Below are 20,561 nucleotides of genomic sequence, written 5' to 3' on the forward strand. Positions count from 1 at the left end.
ATTGTTAGACGACCATGATGATCCACATCTAATGGTTAAAGGTCCCAACTCCATTGACAAAAAGCATCGCGAGACAACATCAAGATACGATGAAAATGCGCCAGGGCATATTTTGTCTATGAGATTTGTAAATTTGGAAATTCATTAAAATCATGAAACATTATACAATAATACTAACTAATATTATATTAATGTACTATGTAAATTATCGTTATTTCAAATATGGATATATCTATAACTAACAGTCGTCAATGCACGTAGCTCTCTCATAGTCATGTGCTCGAGTTCATTGCAAGAAAAGGGTCTTTTGGATGTGCTCTGCAATACCCCAATTGCCCCCACCTAGTATTATATAAAAAACAGCAATTATATGTCAGCACTTCGAAAATAATAAGAAGCCAATGTGTATGGGCCACGTCAGAAAAGGTATTTTTGGGAATTCACTTTTTTAAGTTTGTCAGGTGTCATGTGATCAATCGACGCGGAATAAACCAAAAGGTTGTGTAAACAATGCGAAAGTGTATTGTATATAGATTTAGATATATGCATATACTGATATGTAAAAACGTATATTTCCCTAAGATTTTAGTTTTTGTTGGTTCGAATGATAATGTGCTCAGTTTATTTTAAATAATGTCTTGAATTTCAAATCTTGCCAATGAAAAGATAAATGAGTAGGTCTTTCATAAGACGGTCTCACGGATCTTTATTGATGAGACAGATCAATTATGTCCATATTTACAATAAAAATTAATATATTTGACATAAAAAGTAATACTTTTTCGTGGATGACCAATATAGAATATCTGTTTCACAAAATTGACCCGTGAGACCGTCTCACAAGAGTTTTTGTGAAGATAAATATTGAAAAAACTTCTTGCATGATGAATGTTATTTAGCCCAAATATAATAAGTTACTAGTTTATTGTATACAACTTTCACTGTTGATTATTTACATTTATAAATATTTTCCTTAATAAATAAAGGCTAAAGAAATTTACCTAATTTTCCCCCTTATTTAAAAAACTCTCTTCTCCCCTCATCTAATATTCTCAGTGGTTCATTTTCTCACACAAACACACACAAGCACGGGTCTGCCATTTCTCTTCCATTATGGCTATAAATCTTGCATTATATGAATGTGAAGAGGAAGACTACATAGAGATGGAAATGGCATCTTCACCTTCGAACTCGCTCCATGTCACCGCAAATTCTTCCCCACAAAGCCAAGAATTTGAGTTCCAAATGCCTTCCACTTCCAATAGTTCACAGCCCACCATTTCCACAGCTGATGAGCTCTTCTACAATGGCAAAATCCTCCCGCTCCACCTCACTCTCCGCCGGAAAATGGTCCAAGACATCCTCCTCCACCACGACAAGGCCACCGCCCCAGTTGAAGTTTCCAAGCAACCCTTACAAGAAGATGGTAATAACTTCACATTGCCATTGGATTCTTGCAGAGAGAGCTGCGAAATGGATCTTGATGACTGTTTATTCGAATGGCCTGTTGAATTCACTGGTTTCATCAATAATCACCCAACGAAAAGGTCTTGGTCCAAGAAACTTAAGCTGATCAAGAATTCCATTCTTGTGCACAAGCTGAAATTTTTTTTCAATAAATCTGCTGGCGCAGTCACAGATGAGTCCTCCTGTGCCAAAGCAAATCCCAATTCAGAACCCCATAACTTGCCGAAAACCGAGGAATGTTCGAATAAGTTAACCACTTTTTCCAAGAAAAAACCGTTTGGATTCATTGGAAAGGATAAAAATCAAACTGTAGATGCTGTAACAAAGATTAATACTGATAAAGGGGTCGAGGAAAATGTGTGCAGGAAGTCAGTTTCTGATGCCAAGAATAAAAATTCTCCGGCCGAGTTCCTATCCTCGTCGAGTTCTTCTTCTACGGTGCTTAAAAGGAGCAGCAGCGCCACTGAGATTGAGGGTTCAATAGAGGCAGCCATTTATCATTGCAAGAATTCTCAGCAGATTTTAGACAAGTTTCTTGATTGTTACTGTATAGATTTGTAGTAGTAAGTACTTGTTAATTTAACGCTTGTTTTTATTTTTAAAAAATAAGATTTGTGGCATTCTTTTGCTGATCGATGAAATAATTGTATGTCCGAATTAAATTTCAGAGATTCTTGTCTCCTCCAAAATTATGGCACTATACATGGAATATCAACTTGCTTGATACTTCGCTGTGCTACACCAATCACTTGCCAAAGCACAACGAGCAAATATATATGATAAATAAATAATTGGAAAAAAAAATACTTCTAATTGTTTTTCTCTTAACGCTAACATGAGAGTTGACATGTACGACTCAAACCACTAGTAATATTGTCTGTTTTGGCTCATAAACCTCACTTCAAAATATATATGCTAGTAAAGGTTGATACATGTTCGCTTAAAATATTTTATAAGAGGTTAAATTTTCACAACGAAACAGTTGTCTTAACATATAGTTGTATTCTCGCAATATCTACATTATTTTTTTACTTGAGAGGTATAAATCAATGACGAAGAAAACAGATACTCAATGATAACATTAATAATGTGCATTTGATTCATTGATAACAACTAAAATATTACCAAAATTGTAAAAGATATTCCACATTATAATGAATAAACCAATACATCATTAAAGTACAAGGGCTTTTCACATTTTTTAAGCAGTTAGTTATAAATTTTCCTTTCTGAACTCCTGATTTTTTATTTGATATTATGTGCTCGATTGTTTATCCATGCAATAAGAACCAAACGGGCCAAGAAAATGTTCCAAGAATTTCCATAAAAAAAGAAATCATCAAACCATTGTTAATATTGTGAAACATGCATAAGCCTAACATTCAACTAATTTTTCTCACTCATTTATGTAAACATGTACACGTGTTTGGCCTCAAATTAAAACAAAAAACAAAAATATCACATGCTTTTAATGTGACATGTTGAAGCCATTGACAATTTAACTTCTACACCAAACCAATAATTTAAATCTCAAATTTGTTCATCATAGGTCATTTAATTCTACTCCCCAAGTATATCTATGGACTATGCATAATATTTTTGTTTTTTTAAAAAAATTTATCCGGGATCATGATCGCGCAAGCGGTTTTTCCTCTGCTCCTCCGCCCATCGCCCCTTCCGGTGGATGACCGTCCCCATGGCATAAAAGGGTAAGCAAAAGAGGAGAAAAGCACGTGAAACCTTAGTGAATCGGACCCCCTTCACAAGAAAAGAGACATGAACACAGAAGTACTCGCAATGTATGTACAGACAAGTCATATCGTGGATGCATCTAATTTTGATTGCTGAAAATGGACCAAGCATTGTTTCATATTATCCTGATTTATGGCATTGCAAGCCTAACAAAATATCAACCAAGAAGCATAATTGAATACTTTTGAATACGGATTGGCAATTATTTCTTTTCCCACTTGCCAATTATATTTTCAAGAAAGGCTACATCTAAACACAATTTAGAGTTAAAAAAAAAACGAATTAATTATTAGATAATGGAGCTCGTTGATTGCAACGTGCCCCCACTAATTTTTCTTTAAATTTACTCCTGAATTTTGGACTCATGATCTAAAGAAATTAATCTCGACTTTCATTTTTGTTGGTATCAAAAAAAATTCTCAAAACTTAGCATAAAAGAAAATACCAATGACAAAAAATTGTATAATTTCAATACTATTATTAAATAGATATCTGTTGGACCTAAAAGAATTGATTACAAGATACTTGAATACTTGCAAACCTGAGAAATAGTCTTATTGTTCCAGTTTGCATGTTCAACAATATTTGTCATTTTCCATTAAATATGTATCAAAACCAACAGTTAATTAATACCTAATCGCTCTGCAAAATATTAACCAAAGTTCTGGAAAGAAAAATTGCTGAGACCTATGGCCTGCGAGCGACAATATGTGTCACGCCCCGAACTCGAGCCCGAGCCCGCGCCTGCGTGACTGCACACAATGGGCCCCTATAGCAACTACTACGTATTCGTCCTCGCTTTACGAAAATGATTAATCCAAGTTGCTATAGAAGTCTATTGTAACCCATTATAAACTCATTTTAAATCTTTGATTTTTTTGATGTGAGATAAGGGTATCACAATATGGAACCAAGAGCGGTGCTAACAATCCCTTTGTCGAAACAACTATTTTATTCTCAAATTTCCCAAAAAATAAGGTGATCCTACAATTGTGGATAAAAACATTCCACATCCAAGAAATTCAGAACAATCCCTTTGGACATGTTGGTTCATTGATTAGATTGTTCTTCTTGCACCTGCACCCAATCTTGTAAATTTCCTATGGTAATTCAAGTGTGAGTTGTATCGAACACTTTTAAAAACCCATCACGTGTATTTTCATGGCCACCTTTAGCAATGTAGGACCAGTTCACTAATGGAGCTTATTCTGAATATTTCAGTTTTAGGAGAAAGTACAAGAAACCAGCTAGTATTTTTGTTCTTGAGCATAAAGTGTCATCAAGTCTTTGCTGTGACACCCTTCAAATTATTTGCGCTCATTTTTATCTTGAAATTCAATTCCTTAAAAGTGAAACCAGTAATCCAGAATTACGTGCAACTCATTCAAATTAACTATATCAATGAAATGAACCCACCAAAAGAACCTATGTGAAACCGATCCGTGTAATGTTCAGGCAAGAGATTTGGAGGTTTCAGGCATGCTGCACGTGGTGGGAATGGGAGCTGCCTGGTCGGTCAATCAAAAGCTATAGCCGGAAGTGGAAATATTTTAAACTATACAAGGGTTAAAATGTCATGAAGATAACTATATATCAATTGTTGGATGAGAGTAGGAAATCAACGAAAAAAGCGATTATTGAAATTTTTAAACCTTACAACAAGCACTATGTCTGGTTTCGATATTACTCCACATAGAACAGTAGGACTCCCCTGTATATTATCGATATTGGAAAGTAGAAATAGGACGAGCTAAATGAAAGAAGGGGCCAAAGTTGCTCGGTCCCAAACAACTTATTGGTACAGTAGTTCTCATTACTGGACAATAGAGTGCGCCAATGACTTAACAGCGTTGTTTCGGCACTCTCGAGTCGACCCCCCTGTTTCGTTGATCCACTCATGTTGTATCTCCACCACGGCCAGATTCTCATGTTCAAGGGACAAAAGCGTCGATCCATACAATGAATCTATAAATTCTTGAAAGCGAATACTCAAGTGTTGATCTCACTTTATTCCCTCCTAAATAACAAACACTGCTGCTTCACTGCACTTAACTTATGATTCTAAACCACATGAAGAAGGAAAAGCATAAACAGAAAACTTAAACAAGATATATGATGGTAGTGTCAGCAAGTGATTCTGATCCTATACTAATTCTTGTTCTATTTACAATCCGAAAATTCAATCACCATCCATTTCCTTCTATTGAAAGACAACATCACACAATATTACATATATGATCACTTACAAAGACTATTTTTATTATCCAACAGTGCGTGGAAGGATATATACCTTTACATATGAAAATCACAGTGCATAAAGTTTCTTAAAGTCATCCTCCGGGATTTCCTCATCTGACACAATCATCGACACAGACCACGATTGTGATCTACTATTTCTTGCCGACAAGCGGCGGTTTCTCAAGTTAGAAGCTTCAATTCGGTGCATTATCACCCAATAACACAATGTCCCAAGTGTCGTAGCCATGATTATTGTCCCTATAACGGTTATTCCAATAGCTAACCATCTTTCTTGATCCCCCACAATGATGTAACATATGGCAAGAAAGGCAACTGAAATAAACGCACAAGCCAACCACATAAGCTTGTTGATAACCGTCATCAGTAGTTTCTTTGCCTCCTTCTCAACAACTACCACAGATGTCTGAACGACAACGACAGCTAATGATATGAACAGTGCCAGAGAGTCGGATATCAAGAAAATCGAGAATTCGAGTCTTGGTGCGATGTTCGCTTCTCCGAGAGAAGACCCTGGAGGAACTTCAGTTGGTTCATCGGCGTATTGACCGGGGAGAGTAAAGATGGCAGCAAAAGCAACGGTGGCAATCAAAACAGCAACCACAGTTGTTGAAGTTATTGCATTGTTAAGCCCTTCTGTTTGCATTTTGTCAAGCCTTTTGGCTATACCACGAACCTTTCTTCCAGTTTGGCGTGTGTGCTCGATCTGGTCATGAACTTCATGTTTTATGTCGCTTACGGTTTGTTTCAGCTCTCTGACCGCACTTTTTGGTGGTTGAGTAATTAAGGACTTTGCACTCTTAACACCATACTGCAGTAGGATATTTGCAATCTCTACATGCCCAGTTTTTTCAGCCGTATCAAAAGCAGTCTCCCCAGATTTGTTGATGGCATCTTTTTTAAGTTCTTTTTGCTTCAATAGAGTTTCAACAATCTGCATGATTTGGGTTCAGAATTAGCTATATTTTGCACATAGGTATGGCTCTAAATGTAAAATACAAAGCTTGGCAAGACAGAGCCTTACAGAAGTCCAAATGCATGCAAGTTTACATGACATCTTATTACTATTATTGTTATGATCATCGTCGTCGTCATTGTTGCTCTCTTAAAATTTATATTGACGCACCTAATGTGACTCAAACCTGAGGACAATATCTTCAAAACGAACAGCTTTATAGCAGAGTAATTTGGTCGGAAACTACATCATTCATATGATTCTGTGATTCGTATTTTCTGCTGTAAGCTTGATTCCTTCTTCCTTAAAACTATACGAGCAACGATGTGCAAAGTATGACTATCAAATAAAAAAATTACTTTTATTGTTTTATGTATGTATCAAATTAAAAGTTTGTTGAAATCTTTATTTTAAGAATTTCATTGTATTTTTTTTTTTTTTGGAAAGATAAAATTTACATATAAACTAATAGAGAAAAATTACACCCCATTAAAATTGAAATTTTATGACTGAATATAATTCTTTGATTGATAATATTTTAATAGTAATGATTTTGGGAACCTTTAATTGGGGATGGGTTATTTTTCAAATGTTATACTTGGTGTCCTCTTCATATCCTTTCATTTTCACTCGAGTTGAAACTTATCTTTTGAAGTCTATGGTTAGAGTATTGAATTGGTTTCCACGAAGTGATTTCCCTAAATGAAATACAAAAATATAGAGTTGTTTCCCTAAAATACCATCGTTTTTTTATGACAAGTTTTTATAACACACTTTCAGAGAAGTGTTTTTAAAGGGTGCTCTTACATAGAAAGAGATAACATATGAAAAACAAGCATACCTGCAGTCGACCCTTCCTCGTGGCAATGTGCAATGCTGAATTTCCCTTGCCATCGACAATATTAAGTAAAGTATCATCTGATGCAAGAAGCTCATCAACCGTGTTAGCATTAGTTCCCTTGACAGCCATGTGAAGAGCTGTCTGTCCTTTCTTATCGACCCATGTCGCGATTCCTTTCTCTTTGCTTAAAATGGCCTTGATCACCTCAAGATGGCCGTTTCGTGCAGAAGAATGCAAGGCAGTTTTACCATTATTTCTCGCTATGGTGGCAAGACTGCTATTTCTATCCAACAGAAACTTGACCACCTCGACATGACCTTGTGCTGCAGCCGTATGAAGGGCCGTAGCATTTGATTGATCCACTGTCGCTAGAAGTTGGGGAATGGCGTCAATTAGGACCTTTAGAACTCCTGTTATAAAAAAGAACTTTCAAGATTACACTAAACAACATATTAGGTCTAAGTAATACCAAATTTTTCTATCTAACTTCGAGGGATCTTAACGTGATCCTTAGTAACAGACCAGACAAATGCACGAAGCGTAAATGGTGATGAATAACCGCCATGTATCAAAGATGATATGTTGAATTTTGAGAGCTAAATATAAAACAAAAACAAGAAAACACAAAAGATAACATGACACCAGATAGATTTGTGTGATTCAGCCATAGAGACCCTGCCTCATGGCACGATGCTTAAACTTAAACTCTATTAATCTCTCTTGGTATATATTACCATATAGGCGATATATAAGATCATTTAACATCATATAGGATTTCTAACAAGAACGAAAGAAACGCTTACCCAATCCACCAATCTTGGCAGCGATATGAAAAGCATCGTAACCATTCTTGGCCTTGATTGCAGCAGAACCGACATCATAGTACTTTATCAGCTCCTTAACCAGATCAACATAGTCACATTCAGAAGCTACATAAAGCGCCGTTTCGCCCGATTGGTTCTGTTTAGATAACAATTCTTTTAATTCATCTTCCTCACTATTGCCAAGTATCTCCAAAACCACTTCCAAATTCCCATCTCTTACGGCTGAATGTAACGCCGTATCATCTCGTTTTCGAGCGAACTGTTTCTTCATCTGTTTTTTATGGAAGCTTTGTTGCGTAGCTAAAGCCTCCATTTTAAACTAATCAATCAAAGTTCAAGGTTCGATTGTCCAAATTGCAATCAAAATCCTTTCTTTCTTCTTTAACCTTTTAGGAATCAAGCCCGGATCAAATTTCACATCTGGAAACCAAAAATCAACACAAAATCTAAGGCTTACACTTAAATAGCAAAAAAAAAAACAAAACCCCATCAAGAAAGCATGAGCAATATCTGATTCAGCGTAATCAATCCATGGAAGACCAGATGACAAGATATATCTCACCTGAAGTTTACAAGAAATAGATTTTAATAGAAAATCTTTGAGCCCAATTGAAATATATGGAATGTTATCTTGAAGCTGGCAAACTCTTTGGAGAGAGGAAACTAATAAAGAATCATTTACAAGAGGTAAAGGTGGAGTAAAGAGTACAATGACCCGATACAAGTGGAATCTTGCTGCAATTAAAGCTTAATATGTAATTATTAAATCAGATAATTTGGTTTAATTTAATTCAAAATTACATGTTATTACATAAAACTATTTAGTTGAAGTAATAAAGGGTTACTCAGCAAAATAATAATTTACTTAATATAGCATAGACGGTCTCATGGATCAGGTCTACTCTGTTCATATTTACAATAATAAATAATATTTTTGACATAAAAATTAATGTTTTTTATTAGTGATCAAAATAAAATATTTATTTTACAAAATTTATTCGTGAGACCATCTAACAAATCGCTTATTGACATGGGCAATTGCATCACAAAAATTCAATTCTATCTTTCAAACGAAAAAGACTAATTACCTGCCCATGATTCGATCTATAATCATGATTATACTTTATTTAAGAGCTTGATTTTGACATGATTAGGATTTGTACCAATAAAAAAGAGGGAAAAAAGTTGTGCATAATGACCAGTCCATTATTATAAAAATTAATATCTCAAATCTTTCATACATAAAAAAGTGTGGGTATAAATGAACACATTTATTTTCAAAATTGTAGAAATTTATATACTAAAGCAATCATTTATATTTTTTTCCTAAAATTTGCACCATGACATAGTGAAATTTTTAAAACTATTTTTTATTTACAATATCTCTTGTTTTTAAAATTTTTAAGTATCAATATGTAATAAATAAAAGTTAATGTAGTTGCTGTGGTGGTTAACATGCTGAAGTCAAGGATGCCTGCTAATTGTGGTGCGTGGACTCCCACGTGTGGAAAACGTATCCTCCTGTGTTGTAGGTTTTTATAAAAATAATATTTTTTTATGAGTTGAGTTTAGAGATCTAAAAATAATATTTTTATATAAAATTAATATTTTTCATGAATTGAGTTGATTTAGAGAATCGTGAGATGTGAAACGATCTTACAAGAGTTTTTTGTGTATTATAAATTGTTTTAAAGGATTTTTTTTTGTTTTTTAAAATGAGCTCGAATGAATTCTTTATTTTTACAAAAAAAACCCAATGTATAATAAATTTTACCTAAACACAAAAGGGCGATGTTGTTGCCTTTTTTGTACACCGATTCACTAACTTTGTAGTTAATATTTTTGCTAAATTGTTTTTTTAGAAATTATTTAATAATACGTTAAACAACAAATTATTTAATAAAATATATGTATTAATAATTTGATATCATGTCTTATAAGGTATTTTTAAAAAGTATGACACCTCTAACTTATTTTTTAAGTCTTATTATTTGAATGTCTTTTAAATACCAAATTATCATTATATATTTTATAACAACTTAAAATATCCTTTATATAACATAATATATAAATTGATGAATAGTCAATTATTAACTTTATTATTATTTTATAGATATTTTCCTTATTAAAGTAATACATTAATACTACTAATTATAGTTATAAATATTTAAATACTAACTATTATTATTATTACATATAGTAATATGGTAAAAATTTGTGTGAAACGGTCTCACGAGTCGTATTTTATGAGACGGATATCTTATTTGGGTCACCCATGAAAAAATATTAATTTTTATGCTATGAGTATGACTTTTTATTGTGAATATCGGTATAGTTAACCCGTCTCACAGATAAAAATTCGTGAGACCGTCTCACAAAAGACCTAATCTAGTAATATTATCGTTACTATTACACTTGCTGTTGACAATAATTATATTATGGTTATGTGAATGTTATTTTTTCTCATCATATTAATATCTATTATTACTATTATTATTACATGAACAAAAACTAATATAAATTATTTCTTCTATTGTGCAAAAAAAATTATGAATATTATTAATTATTATTCTGATTCTAATATTTAATTATATTAATTAAGTAATAATTATTACTATTATTATCATAGAACTAACAACAATAAAAACAAGTATTATCATTACTATGATCGTTAAGGAATTTGGTACTGAATTAAAAATGTTATATATACTTTGATACTAATAGAACAGTCCAGCAATAATCGACAAATTGAGTGGAGGCAGAAGCTTAGTGGGCTGCCATCATCTTCTACAATTCACTTGGCCCATTCATTACAAAACAAATATTTTTGTAACCCCAGACATTTTATAGTTCTTACTCCCAACTACAATTGTGATTGGTCCATTTATTTGAGACGATAGTAATAAATATATATATATGTAAAATGAGTTGAACCGATTTATATTTACATAGAAATTTAATATTTTTTACACGACAATTTATTTTTCATGAACCGAATTAGATTAGAGATATATATCACAAAATTAACTTCTGATATGTTATCGTATGATTTTTGTGTTTAAATATTTCTTCTTGTCAATATATATGTTAGTTATCTTATAGTAGTAAGTAATATAAATTCTATAGTCCCATGTAATAACAAAGAGATTTTGGTCTTGCATGACATACCAATTTTTTTTTAAAAAAAATTAAATAAACCATCAAACATTAGATTTAAATATAAAAATAATTTATCATTCGATATACTAAAAAAAATTGAATAAACCATCAAACATTAGATTTAAACATAAAAATAATTTAACATTCGATGTACTTCACAAAAAAATATAATATATAAACTAATATTTTATATTACAATTTAATTATATCCACTCATTCCTATAATTTATTGAACATTAAAGTAGAGTTTGAAACAATTTGTTATGTTGCATTGTTTACTAGCTACGGACTGCCATTATTAAATAGAGTGGGTGTGACCGTCTCAAACCTATCAATGTTCATAATAAAAAGTAATATTCTTAATATAAAAAGTAATATTTTTTCATGGATGATCCAAATAAGATATCTGTCTCACAAAATACGATCCGTGAGACCGTCTCACACAAATTTTTCTCTATTAAATAAAAGAATCCATCGAAATATCATATTTTCAAAGACTTATTGTTCTTCATTGCTTAAATCGGCATTCATTTTTTGTTGAATTATTTTCATTTCGAAACCGCACAGTACAGTTCAGTGCTGTCGCATTTAGGTGAAACTGACTTTATATTTGCAATTAGTACTGCTCCTTAATTACAGCAATGCGTGTCCGTTTCTGTGTGTGTGTGTGTGTGTGTATATATATATATATATATATATATATAATATCAGTAAATGTTTTCATAATATTTAATTTTATTTTACAATAAAAAAACATTATTATATAATTAGAATAAAATTTTCTCGAATCCTAATTTGTGTTTGAGTTTTTTATTTTAGTATATTATATATATTTTTCTCATAAATAAACAGTATTTCAGACCACCGACTTATTACGAGACATCTCTGTCGCCATTTGTCTTACTATCAACAATTTTCAAAGAAGATATTATTTAAGGGAAAACTTAATTACAATTTATTATATCATGCGACCCATGGGTTGAAATAGCTATAAAACTTTTAATATCATTAATTAACTTCTCCTAATGAATGGCTGATTTTAGACTCGTTTTTAATAATGATGTATATTAATTATTCATTAATTAACTTCTCCGAATGAATGGTTGATTTTAGACTCGTTTTTAATAATGTTATACATCATCATCAATAGAAAGGATATATATAAGCGTAACGATCACATAAAAATTACGAAAGTGTTTGTAATCCATAAAAAAATGTGATTATTTAGTGATAATTTAAAAATTCACTTTTGTATATATGTTTATTAACCTCATATTTTGTGTAATCAAAATCTCAAAATTGGTCTAATAGTGATTTTGATTCTCGAAAATTATTATAATATTTTAATAAATAAATTAAATATCTTTAGACATTATTACCCATAATAATTTCGAAGACAGGTCTATTATATAAATAAGAGTATTTTTTTATTTTATTAAAAAAATAGTAGTAAAATTAATTATTTACAAAACATTTTAGCTTAAAGAAATTTAGCTTTTCACTTCTTTTTTTTTCAAACACTATCACTTTTGATTTTTTCCGCTTCTTATTATTTATAAATTTAATCATTTTTCTAAGACAAACTTCGGTGCAAATGATAAGATATTTATTTATTAGTTATATTCGTTTTGTTCAATGCTTTGCCCAAGTTCGATTAGTTTCATGCACCTTTTATCTTATCAAAGTATATTGATTTATTATTATTATGTTATGCATTTTTCATCATCTCATCCACGAACTAAATGGTATCTTTAAATTATAATCTTTTGCAAACAATCAATAACACTAGCATTCATACCTTTCTTATACTTTTATCTTCCTGAACTTGAGCATCAGCGGTTTCCTCGAATAATTGATGAAAAACACATAACATATTTTTGAGTAGGCATCTTGTGAGATGGTCTTACGAATTTTTATCTGTGAGACGGATCAACCCTACCGATATTCACCATGAAAAATTAATATTCTTAGCATAAAAATTAATACTTTTTCATGGATGACCCAAATAAGAGATTAGGCACACGAAATTGATCTGTGAGACCGTCTCACAAGAGTTTTTGTGTATATTTTTATAACCAAATGAGCATATATTTTAGTATATATATCTTTCTGTGAATGTATGCTAAAATAATTGCCGAAGTCCTCGCTTGTTTGTGTTTTCAGGCCTTTTGCTTACCAAAATACGATCGAAGACAAATCCATTGAAACCAAAATTGGAGTTCTAATAATAATTGATCTTCTTTTAAAAAAAAAAATCACACCTCCTGTAAATTATAATTATATGTAGATAATTTCAAGTTCAGTAGTATCCAAAAGACAACTCAAATGAGCTAAATATATATATAAATTTTATTGGAATCGCCACATTCATCAGATAAATATCACGAATCATAATTCTGATTCAAAATAATAAATCAATAATAATATGCTTTGGTTTTTTCCTATTTTTAAAATAAAATCAATTTGATTCTTTTAAATTATATATATAAATTTTATTGGAATCGCCACCTTCATCAGATAAATATCACGAATCATAATTCTGATTCAAAATAATAAATCAATAATAATATGCTTTGGTTTTTTCCTATTTTTAAAATAAAATCAATTTGATTCTTTTAAATTCTCCGCAGAGGGCTCAAAACCTATCTAGATTATGCATTTCAGAATCTTGAAACAACCCATCTTGACGTTGTAGGTTAATTTCGACTCTGACATAATTGACGAAAAACGCCCTGTCCCAGAATTCCCAAAGAACAAATCGGACAAGCGATGCCCCACATCCTCGGGGGTAAACCTGACAACTGGGACAATACTTTCTTTTCTTCGTATTGTCGGAGAATGAGTAATGTAAAACTCGCGATATCTTCGAAATATCTTTCTCGCGATAGATATCTTGATATCATCTCGGAGCTGGCTATCAGGTACCACGCACGCAGATTGATTTTTATATGCTTGGTCAAAGGACATATTAAATTTCTTGAATATTTCTGTGACTTTTTCGGACGTGCCGCCATCTGTAGGTTCGGAAGGGAGTGTGTCGACGACGTGGCTCCATCCTAGCCGTTCATAGTTCTCGGCTAACTGTTTGATCTTAGCTTCGTGCTTCGTCAACCACACCTCGCCGAGGAGATATTTCAGGTTTGAGGTTCGGGCTTTGACCACCACGTGTTGAAGATTGTTGGCTAGGAATAGATGTGAGAGAGAAATATCCTTGTAGTTCTTTGCTTCCGCGTCAAGTTTGACGAGGAGGACTGAAATAAGCCACGACAATTTTCGAGAAATCGCCGTCGCCGGAGTTTCGTCAGATTCCGAGAATCCGAGATATGATTCCTGCGAGGAGACGTTTACAGGAGGCGGCGCTTCGGAGAAGATGTCGGTCAAAATGCTGCTGTAATCGGCGAGGATCGATAGATAATTCATCACTTCGGTAGTCAGAATGTGAACCCCTGCGCCGGTGGTCGGCGATTTTGACGACCTTTTCGAAACTGCTGACTCCAAGTCACTGAACGAGGTTCTAACGAATTGTCCGAGCCTGATGAGTGACGTGAGAGCCTGTTGTTTGATAATCGCCGTTGATGCGGATGAGAAAATGGAATCGATCTCTGGCCAATGGGCGGCAATTCCGGTGTACATATCGAGGAGGCGGAACACTTTTTCCGGCGCTGTTTTGGTGCTTTTTGCTACATTTTCCGGAAATTCGAACAGAATCGCAGCTCCTTCTCTCGTGATCTCTGCGAAGCAGGACTCTCGGATGGAATCTGAAGTCGCGAACACGTCATCGCAGAGGATTTTCTCTCCATTGAAGAGAGTCCACACTGCAGTTCTCACGGCGTTTAGCCAATTCTTGATCCTCAACTCCAGAGCTTCCCAATCCATTTTATTGATTTCAGAAGAAGTAAATTTTTTCACACCAAGCTTGTAAATTCCTTCATCAACAATAGATTTCCGAAGAATATTGTATATTTTCAAGCACTCTTTCGTGTAACCGGACGAGATCATGCACTCAGCAATCAATCTCAAATCCGACATCACCGCAATCGAGACATCTTCAACTTCAGATAACGACTCATTCGCAACCCTGGCATCTTCATCATCATCGTCGTAACTTTCCTCGTATTCAGACACACTGGATTCGATCGAGGTGCTAGAAGACCGAGTGGAGACCGACTCCGGATCCAAATGAGCCCGATTCATCGACAAAATCTGATAAAACTCCTTCTGCAGCCTCTTCATAGCAATCTGCATCAAAGTCTGCGCACGAATCAATTTCTCAGACTTGGAATCCTCGGTGATTAGGTACTGCATTCCCCTGTGCAAATTTTTGACGCATTTGATGAAATCTTTAGCCTCTTTCCTGTTATCGTAGAACAGAGAAGTAACTCGCCCGAAGGCAGTGGCTTCAGTGTCCCATTTCACGATCATCGGCTCCACCATATCCAGCGTCCGGGCCATCACCGACTCGTAGAAACTCGGTCGAGACGGCGAAAATCCAAACCGCGAAGGAGAAGATAATTGATCAGAAGATGGAGAGGCTGAAAAAGAAGATTTCGGCGAAAACAGTAAGCTTCTCATACCTTTTCTCGGCATTTTCAGCTTCAAAAAATTTTGGAGTTGGGAAAGGAATGGAAATCGGGAAGTAGAATTTGCGAGTCTGTTGGGTTTTAAGGAAGTTCAGTGTGAAGGGGCTCGAGTATATATAGAAGGGGGCGGGTGGCGTACTGGCGTTCAAGTAATGTGCCATTTCACACGTTAGTGTTGACGTAAGGCAAAACATAGTAAGGTCATGGATGAGCTGTCAGTTCTATTTTGAAAAATATCACCCCCTCACTTCAACTACAAAATAATATGATTGCCTTGGTGGTAGTATATTCATCTAAATATTATAATAAATAAATAAATAAAAATTGTCAGAGATGTTAATACAAATATAAAAAATTTGAAAAGTCAATAGAACAACAAATTACCAAGGACATGACCTAGTGATAATGGCGATGTTTCAAGACTCGTATGATTTTGGGTTCAAATCCCCTAATTTTGAAAATAAAAAATTAAATTCTGTTCCCGCGACTTGCATGCATGTCTATATATAAATTTTTTTAATTATGTTATCGGTCAATTAGTTTTAAAATAAGAAAAAAAAATTTGTGTGAGACGGTCTCACGGGTCGTATTTTGTGAGACAGATCTCTATTTGGGTCATTAAAAATTATTACTTTTTATTGTGAATATCGGTAGGGTTGATCCGTCTCATAGATAAAATTCGTGAGACCGTCTCACAAGAGACTTACTCTTAAAATAAATAAATTGACCTTGCCTTGTGAAATGGATTTAGCCTAGCGTTGGCGATAGGTTCGGTTTCCGTGTAAAATATAAAATAGATTACTTGTACATGTTGTACTAGCTAGCATAGAGTTTAATCGTGTAACTTGATTTCAAAGATGCAATTAATTAAATTTTACCGGTTTTTCTGTTTTTGCTTATTGTCCTCGTTGTCGCGTTTCTTTAAATGGATTATGTGTACGCACGCTTTCTTTTTGGCGTTAACGACGCAATTCCATTAAAAAGCCGTGAAAGACCTAAATTTATATTTCTATTCATTCGGCCTTTTGTAGGTACTTTTCCTCATGTGTAGACAACAATATTTCAACATTTGAAAAGCATTTTAAATTAAGTATTTATTGATGATGAGTTATGTATGTAAGAATTTTTTGTTTTGATAATTTGTTTCAATTTAAAAACTGACAGATTGATGTATTTAAGAATAAGAAAATAAAAGATTTAGTGGATTTAATATTGTGTATTATTTTTGAAATCAAGTTTGATTTTTTTACCATAGAAATAATAATTTATTAAAAAAATATACAATATTTATCATTCAAAGTATACTCGCACTATTAAACTAATTATGAATATTTTGAGAATATTAGCGATTTTGATTGTTATTATTATTATATGCCTAAATTGCCTGCCTGTTGCTCAAGGACACAAAATAAATAAATAAAAATTCAATGCATGATATTTACTGAGGCGTGCGTATATAAGAAACCAAGAAACATTATTATTTTTAGAATGTCGTTCACGTGTTTTTTTTCCCATTGACAAATTATTTTTCAAAAATTCTTTTGACCTTTTTTGTTTGTGGGAGATATGTTGGTTGCGATTCAAATCTCATATTCATTTGGATTAATATATTTCAAATTCATGAATTTTAAATATATTCAAATGTTTTTTTTTTTTTTTTTGTAGTTTTAGATAACCGGCCAATATCATAAACTTCAAATCTACCTTACATTTTTATATAGTGTTTCATATTTATTAGAATGAATTTCAAGTTAGGTATTAATGGAATTAAGCAATTGAAATTCATTCTATTTTATGTAACTAATAAGCAAATAAGTAATAATATATGAATTTAAGATTTCACCTATTATTTCATTGTTAACATTAAAATTATAATCGAAATTTATAGATTTCGAAATACAATTGAGGCACAATTGTAACAAACACATGCCCTACAAAAAATTAAATTAAAAGGAGGGTTAATTAACCATCTCTAATAGCATGTTTTTCACTTGTTAGCTAGCCTTGGGTCTAGGGTTGTGTTAGGCTAGGTCATTATTTAATTGACGAATTATTTTTCTACGACATCCTCATATTTCAGTTAGACATTGTCGACGATATGCAAACAAGACGGCTAAGATCGTTGCGTTGTTTGGTTTATCGAAAATGGAAGATATAGATTTCAAATACTTTTGTCCCTTATTTATTGGCCCTTTTGTAAAATGTGATTTGATGATTTAGTAATATAATCCCTTATTTATGATAAAAAAAAATTTAATATCGACTATATGTTGAATTAAGATATATGTTGAACACTCGTAAAATTATTGGATTTTAAGCAGTTAAAACACTCTTAAAATTTGTGAACAAACTTATATAGAACAATGTTTTTCTTTGTGATTTTTGCTTTTAATATTTATTGAGTAGGTCTCATGTAAGACGGTCTCATGAATCTTTATCTGTGAGACGGGTCAACCCTACCGATATTCACAATAAAAAGTAATAATTTTAGCATAATAAAAAGTGATATTTTTTCATGGATGACCCAAATACGATATTCGTCTCACAAAATACGACCCGTGAGACCGTCTCACACACGTTTTTGCCATATTTAAATTGTCACCCACTTAATTAATTTTATATTGCTTAAATTATTTGGATATTATGATTATCTAAATATAAATTTTCACAATTGGACATTATTTTATGATAAAGATCACGTAAAATTCACCTACTAAAAATATATCTATGAATAAATACGTATATCATATCCCATACAATTGACATGTAAGAAATAAGTGACTTCATATTAATAATATTCGATATTAAGTCAACCATCAGTTATGTCCATAATATTCGAAATTATTTAAGCATTGTGGTGAAATATGACTGAAATGAATTAACTTATTGTACTAAAATTTGACTTTAACAACTTACATTATCAAAATTTGACCATAAAAATTTTTTATTAGGAGTGTCAAAATCAGACACGACCCACCAATCCTACAAGTTTCAAACCGAAAAAAATCAGGTTTGAGTTTGGGATTTTTGAGTTTGGGTCAGATCTTATTGGACTCGATAGCTGACCCGAAAAAAAATGATCGGACCGGGTTGGGTTGGGTCGAAAATTTTAATTTTTTTAAAAAATATAATTAATAACATTGCCTATATTTTTATATATTGCATATCTAAAAAATATTTATTGTATATTTATATCATAAATTCTCATAATTTAATATTTATTTTGAACATTTTTTTATTTTTTAAACAATTGATTATTTGATTTAGTAAATATACTTTATTTTTTTACAATCAGAATTTAAAATTTAAATCATATATATAAAGAATATTTTGTTATTATGTGTTTAAATTAAAATATTGTTGTTATTATTATTATTTCAATTTTATTTAATTTTCTTTTAAAAAAATTCAAAATCAGGTTAATCGGGTTGATTCGGGTTCGTGTTCGTGTTGAGAAATTTTTGAATAGTAATACTGCTCAATATGACCCAACCCACCCGAATTAACACCTCTAATGAAAACTTACATAACCAATTTTTAATTTTTCTTATGCATTAATTGTTTTTTGATAAAAAAAACTTTTTGATAAAAAAAATATTTATATAAAAAATTCAACAAATTTTTACTATTCAAAATACTATGGAAACGTTTGTGAAATAACCTCATGATTGCATCAAAATCAACACTCTAATCATTCATGTGAAATAGAAAAATATTACATAAATGCATTTCGTAATTTTGCAGTTACTTTCAAAGGAGCTAAAAGGTCGTCATTAATTATATTTTGAAAAATTATTTAATTGACTTTGATATCACGCATAAATAAATAGTAAAATGTGTATTAATTGATTACTTTTTTTATAAAAACAAATTAATTTTATAGAAGTTTAAGAATGTAAATTTTTATTTGCTAGTCGATTTTTAATAGCATGTGTACATGTAATTTGAAAATGTCTCGTCCTTTATTATCGGCCAAAAACAAAAATACTAATTATAGAGATCAGAAATATAAAAAAATTATTTTTAAAAGTAAAAATATATATTAAAAAAGATATCACTATTTATTTGCTTGGTTGACGCGACTAACTTTTCCATTCACACCAAATTTCCAAAATCTTATATTAGACGATCTTTTTTTTAAAAAAGAACAATTTCATTAATTGTAAAGATAACTTTCCATGATGATGATATGCGTTATAAATGACCAAAATTTTTCAGAAAAAAATACCCAAACAAGAATGAGGATGAAGATTACTTACAGTACTGTTGTGTCCGCGATCATTTTTCTTGTTTTATTAGGGTTTGGAAACACCAACTGCGCAGAGGCCGTGAGGATGGGAAAAACCCTGAAGTTTACATTTGGGATCCTCCCAAAAGGAGTACCTATTCCGCCATCTGGACCTTCGACCGGGAGCAACTTTCCGCCGTACCCGCCACGCACCGTAGCCGAAGCACCTCCGGCTGATTTTTATCACCATTAATCTCCTTTCTTATGTTGTTCACACAAGGAGTAAAGTGAAATTAATAAGAGCACCCTTATGCCCAAAAATGACATCTGTTGACGGGCTAGCTGTTTAGTAACTTAGTTATTAAGCTTTTCTAATTTGTAATCTTTCTCTCGCTATTCTATGCTTTGGCTATATCATGCTTTGAATTCAAAAGTTTCGACCAATTCAAGGGATGCATTGGTTATACTTCGATCAAAAAGTTGCGTTGGAAACGGTGTT

At 32.3% G+C, this 20,561-nt stretch overlaps 3 protein-coding genes across 7 annotated transcripts; 1 reads left to right on the forward strand and 2 right to left on the reverse strand.

The window, feature by feature from the left end:
* The first annotated feature begins 962 nt into the window (after window positions 1-962).
* Window positions 963-2,170, forward strand: LOC140964703 (probable membrane-associated kinase regulator 4). Its single transcript, XM_073424618.1, has one exon. It carries the CDS (start codon window positions 1,114-1,116, stop codon window positions 2,026-2,028), a length of 915 nt encoding a protein of 304 aa, XP_073280719.1. The 5' UTR covers window positions 963-1,113; the 3' UTR covers window positions 2,029-2,170.
* Window positions 2,171-4,837: 2,667 nt separating this feature from the next.
* LOC140986306 (ankyrin repeat-containing protein At5g02620-like) lies at window positions 4,838-8,804 on the reverse strand. Of its 5 annotated transcripts, none has more exons than XM_073454507.1 (5): window positions 8,658-8,804; window positions 8,075-8,515; window positions 7,272-7,681; window positions 5,510-6,409; window positions 4,838-5,236 (listed from the first exon to the last, which is right to left on the reverse strand). In XM_073454507.1, the coding sequence occupies exons 2-4, from the start codon at window positions 8,406-8,408 to the stop codon at window positions 5,525-5,527; spliced, it is 1,629 nt and encodes a 542-aa protein (XP_073310608.1). In that variant the 5' UTR covers window positions 8,409-8,515; window positions 8,658-8,804; the 3' UTR covers window positions 4,838-5,236; window positions 5,510-5,524. The 5 variants fall into 5 exon arrangements, with proteins under 5 accessions (XP_073310608.1, XP_073310579.1, XP_073310589.1 ...); XM_073454478.1 differs by having other exon boundaries at window positions 4,838-5,261; XM_073454488.1 differs by having other exon boundaries at window positions 4,838-5,266.
* Window positions 8,805-13,745: 4,941 nt separating this feature from the next.
* On the reverse strand, window positions 13,746-16,254 carry LOC140986326 (exocyst complex component EXO70H1-like). Its single transcript, XM_073454521.1, has one exon. The coding sequence runs from the start codon at window positions 15,839-15,841 to the stop codon at window positions 13,901-13,903; it is 1,941 nt and encodes a 646-aa protein (XP_073310622.1). The 5' UTR covers window positions 15,842-16,254; the 3' UTR covers window positions 13,746-13,900.
* Window positions 16,255-20,561: the final 4,307 nt, after the last annotated feature.

The sequence above is a fragment of the Primulina huaijiensis genome, chromosome 1 (genome assembly GCF_012295235.1).
Source record: "Primulina huaijiensis isolate GDHJ02 chromosome 1, ASM1229523v2, whole genome shotgun sequence".
Classification (NCBI taxonomy): domain Eukaryota; kingdom Viridiplantae; phylum Streptophyta; class Magnoliopsida; order Lamiales; family Gesneriaceae; genus Primulina; species Primulina huaijiensis.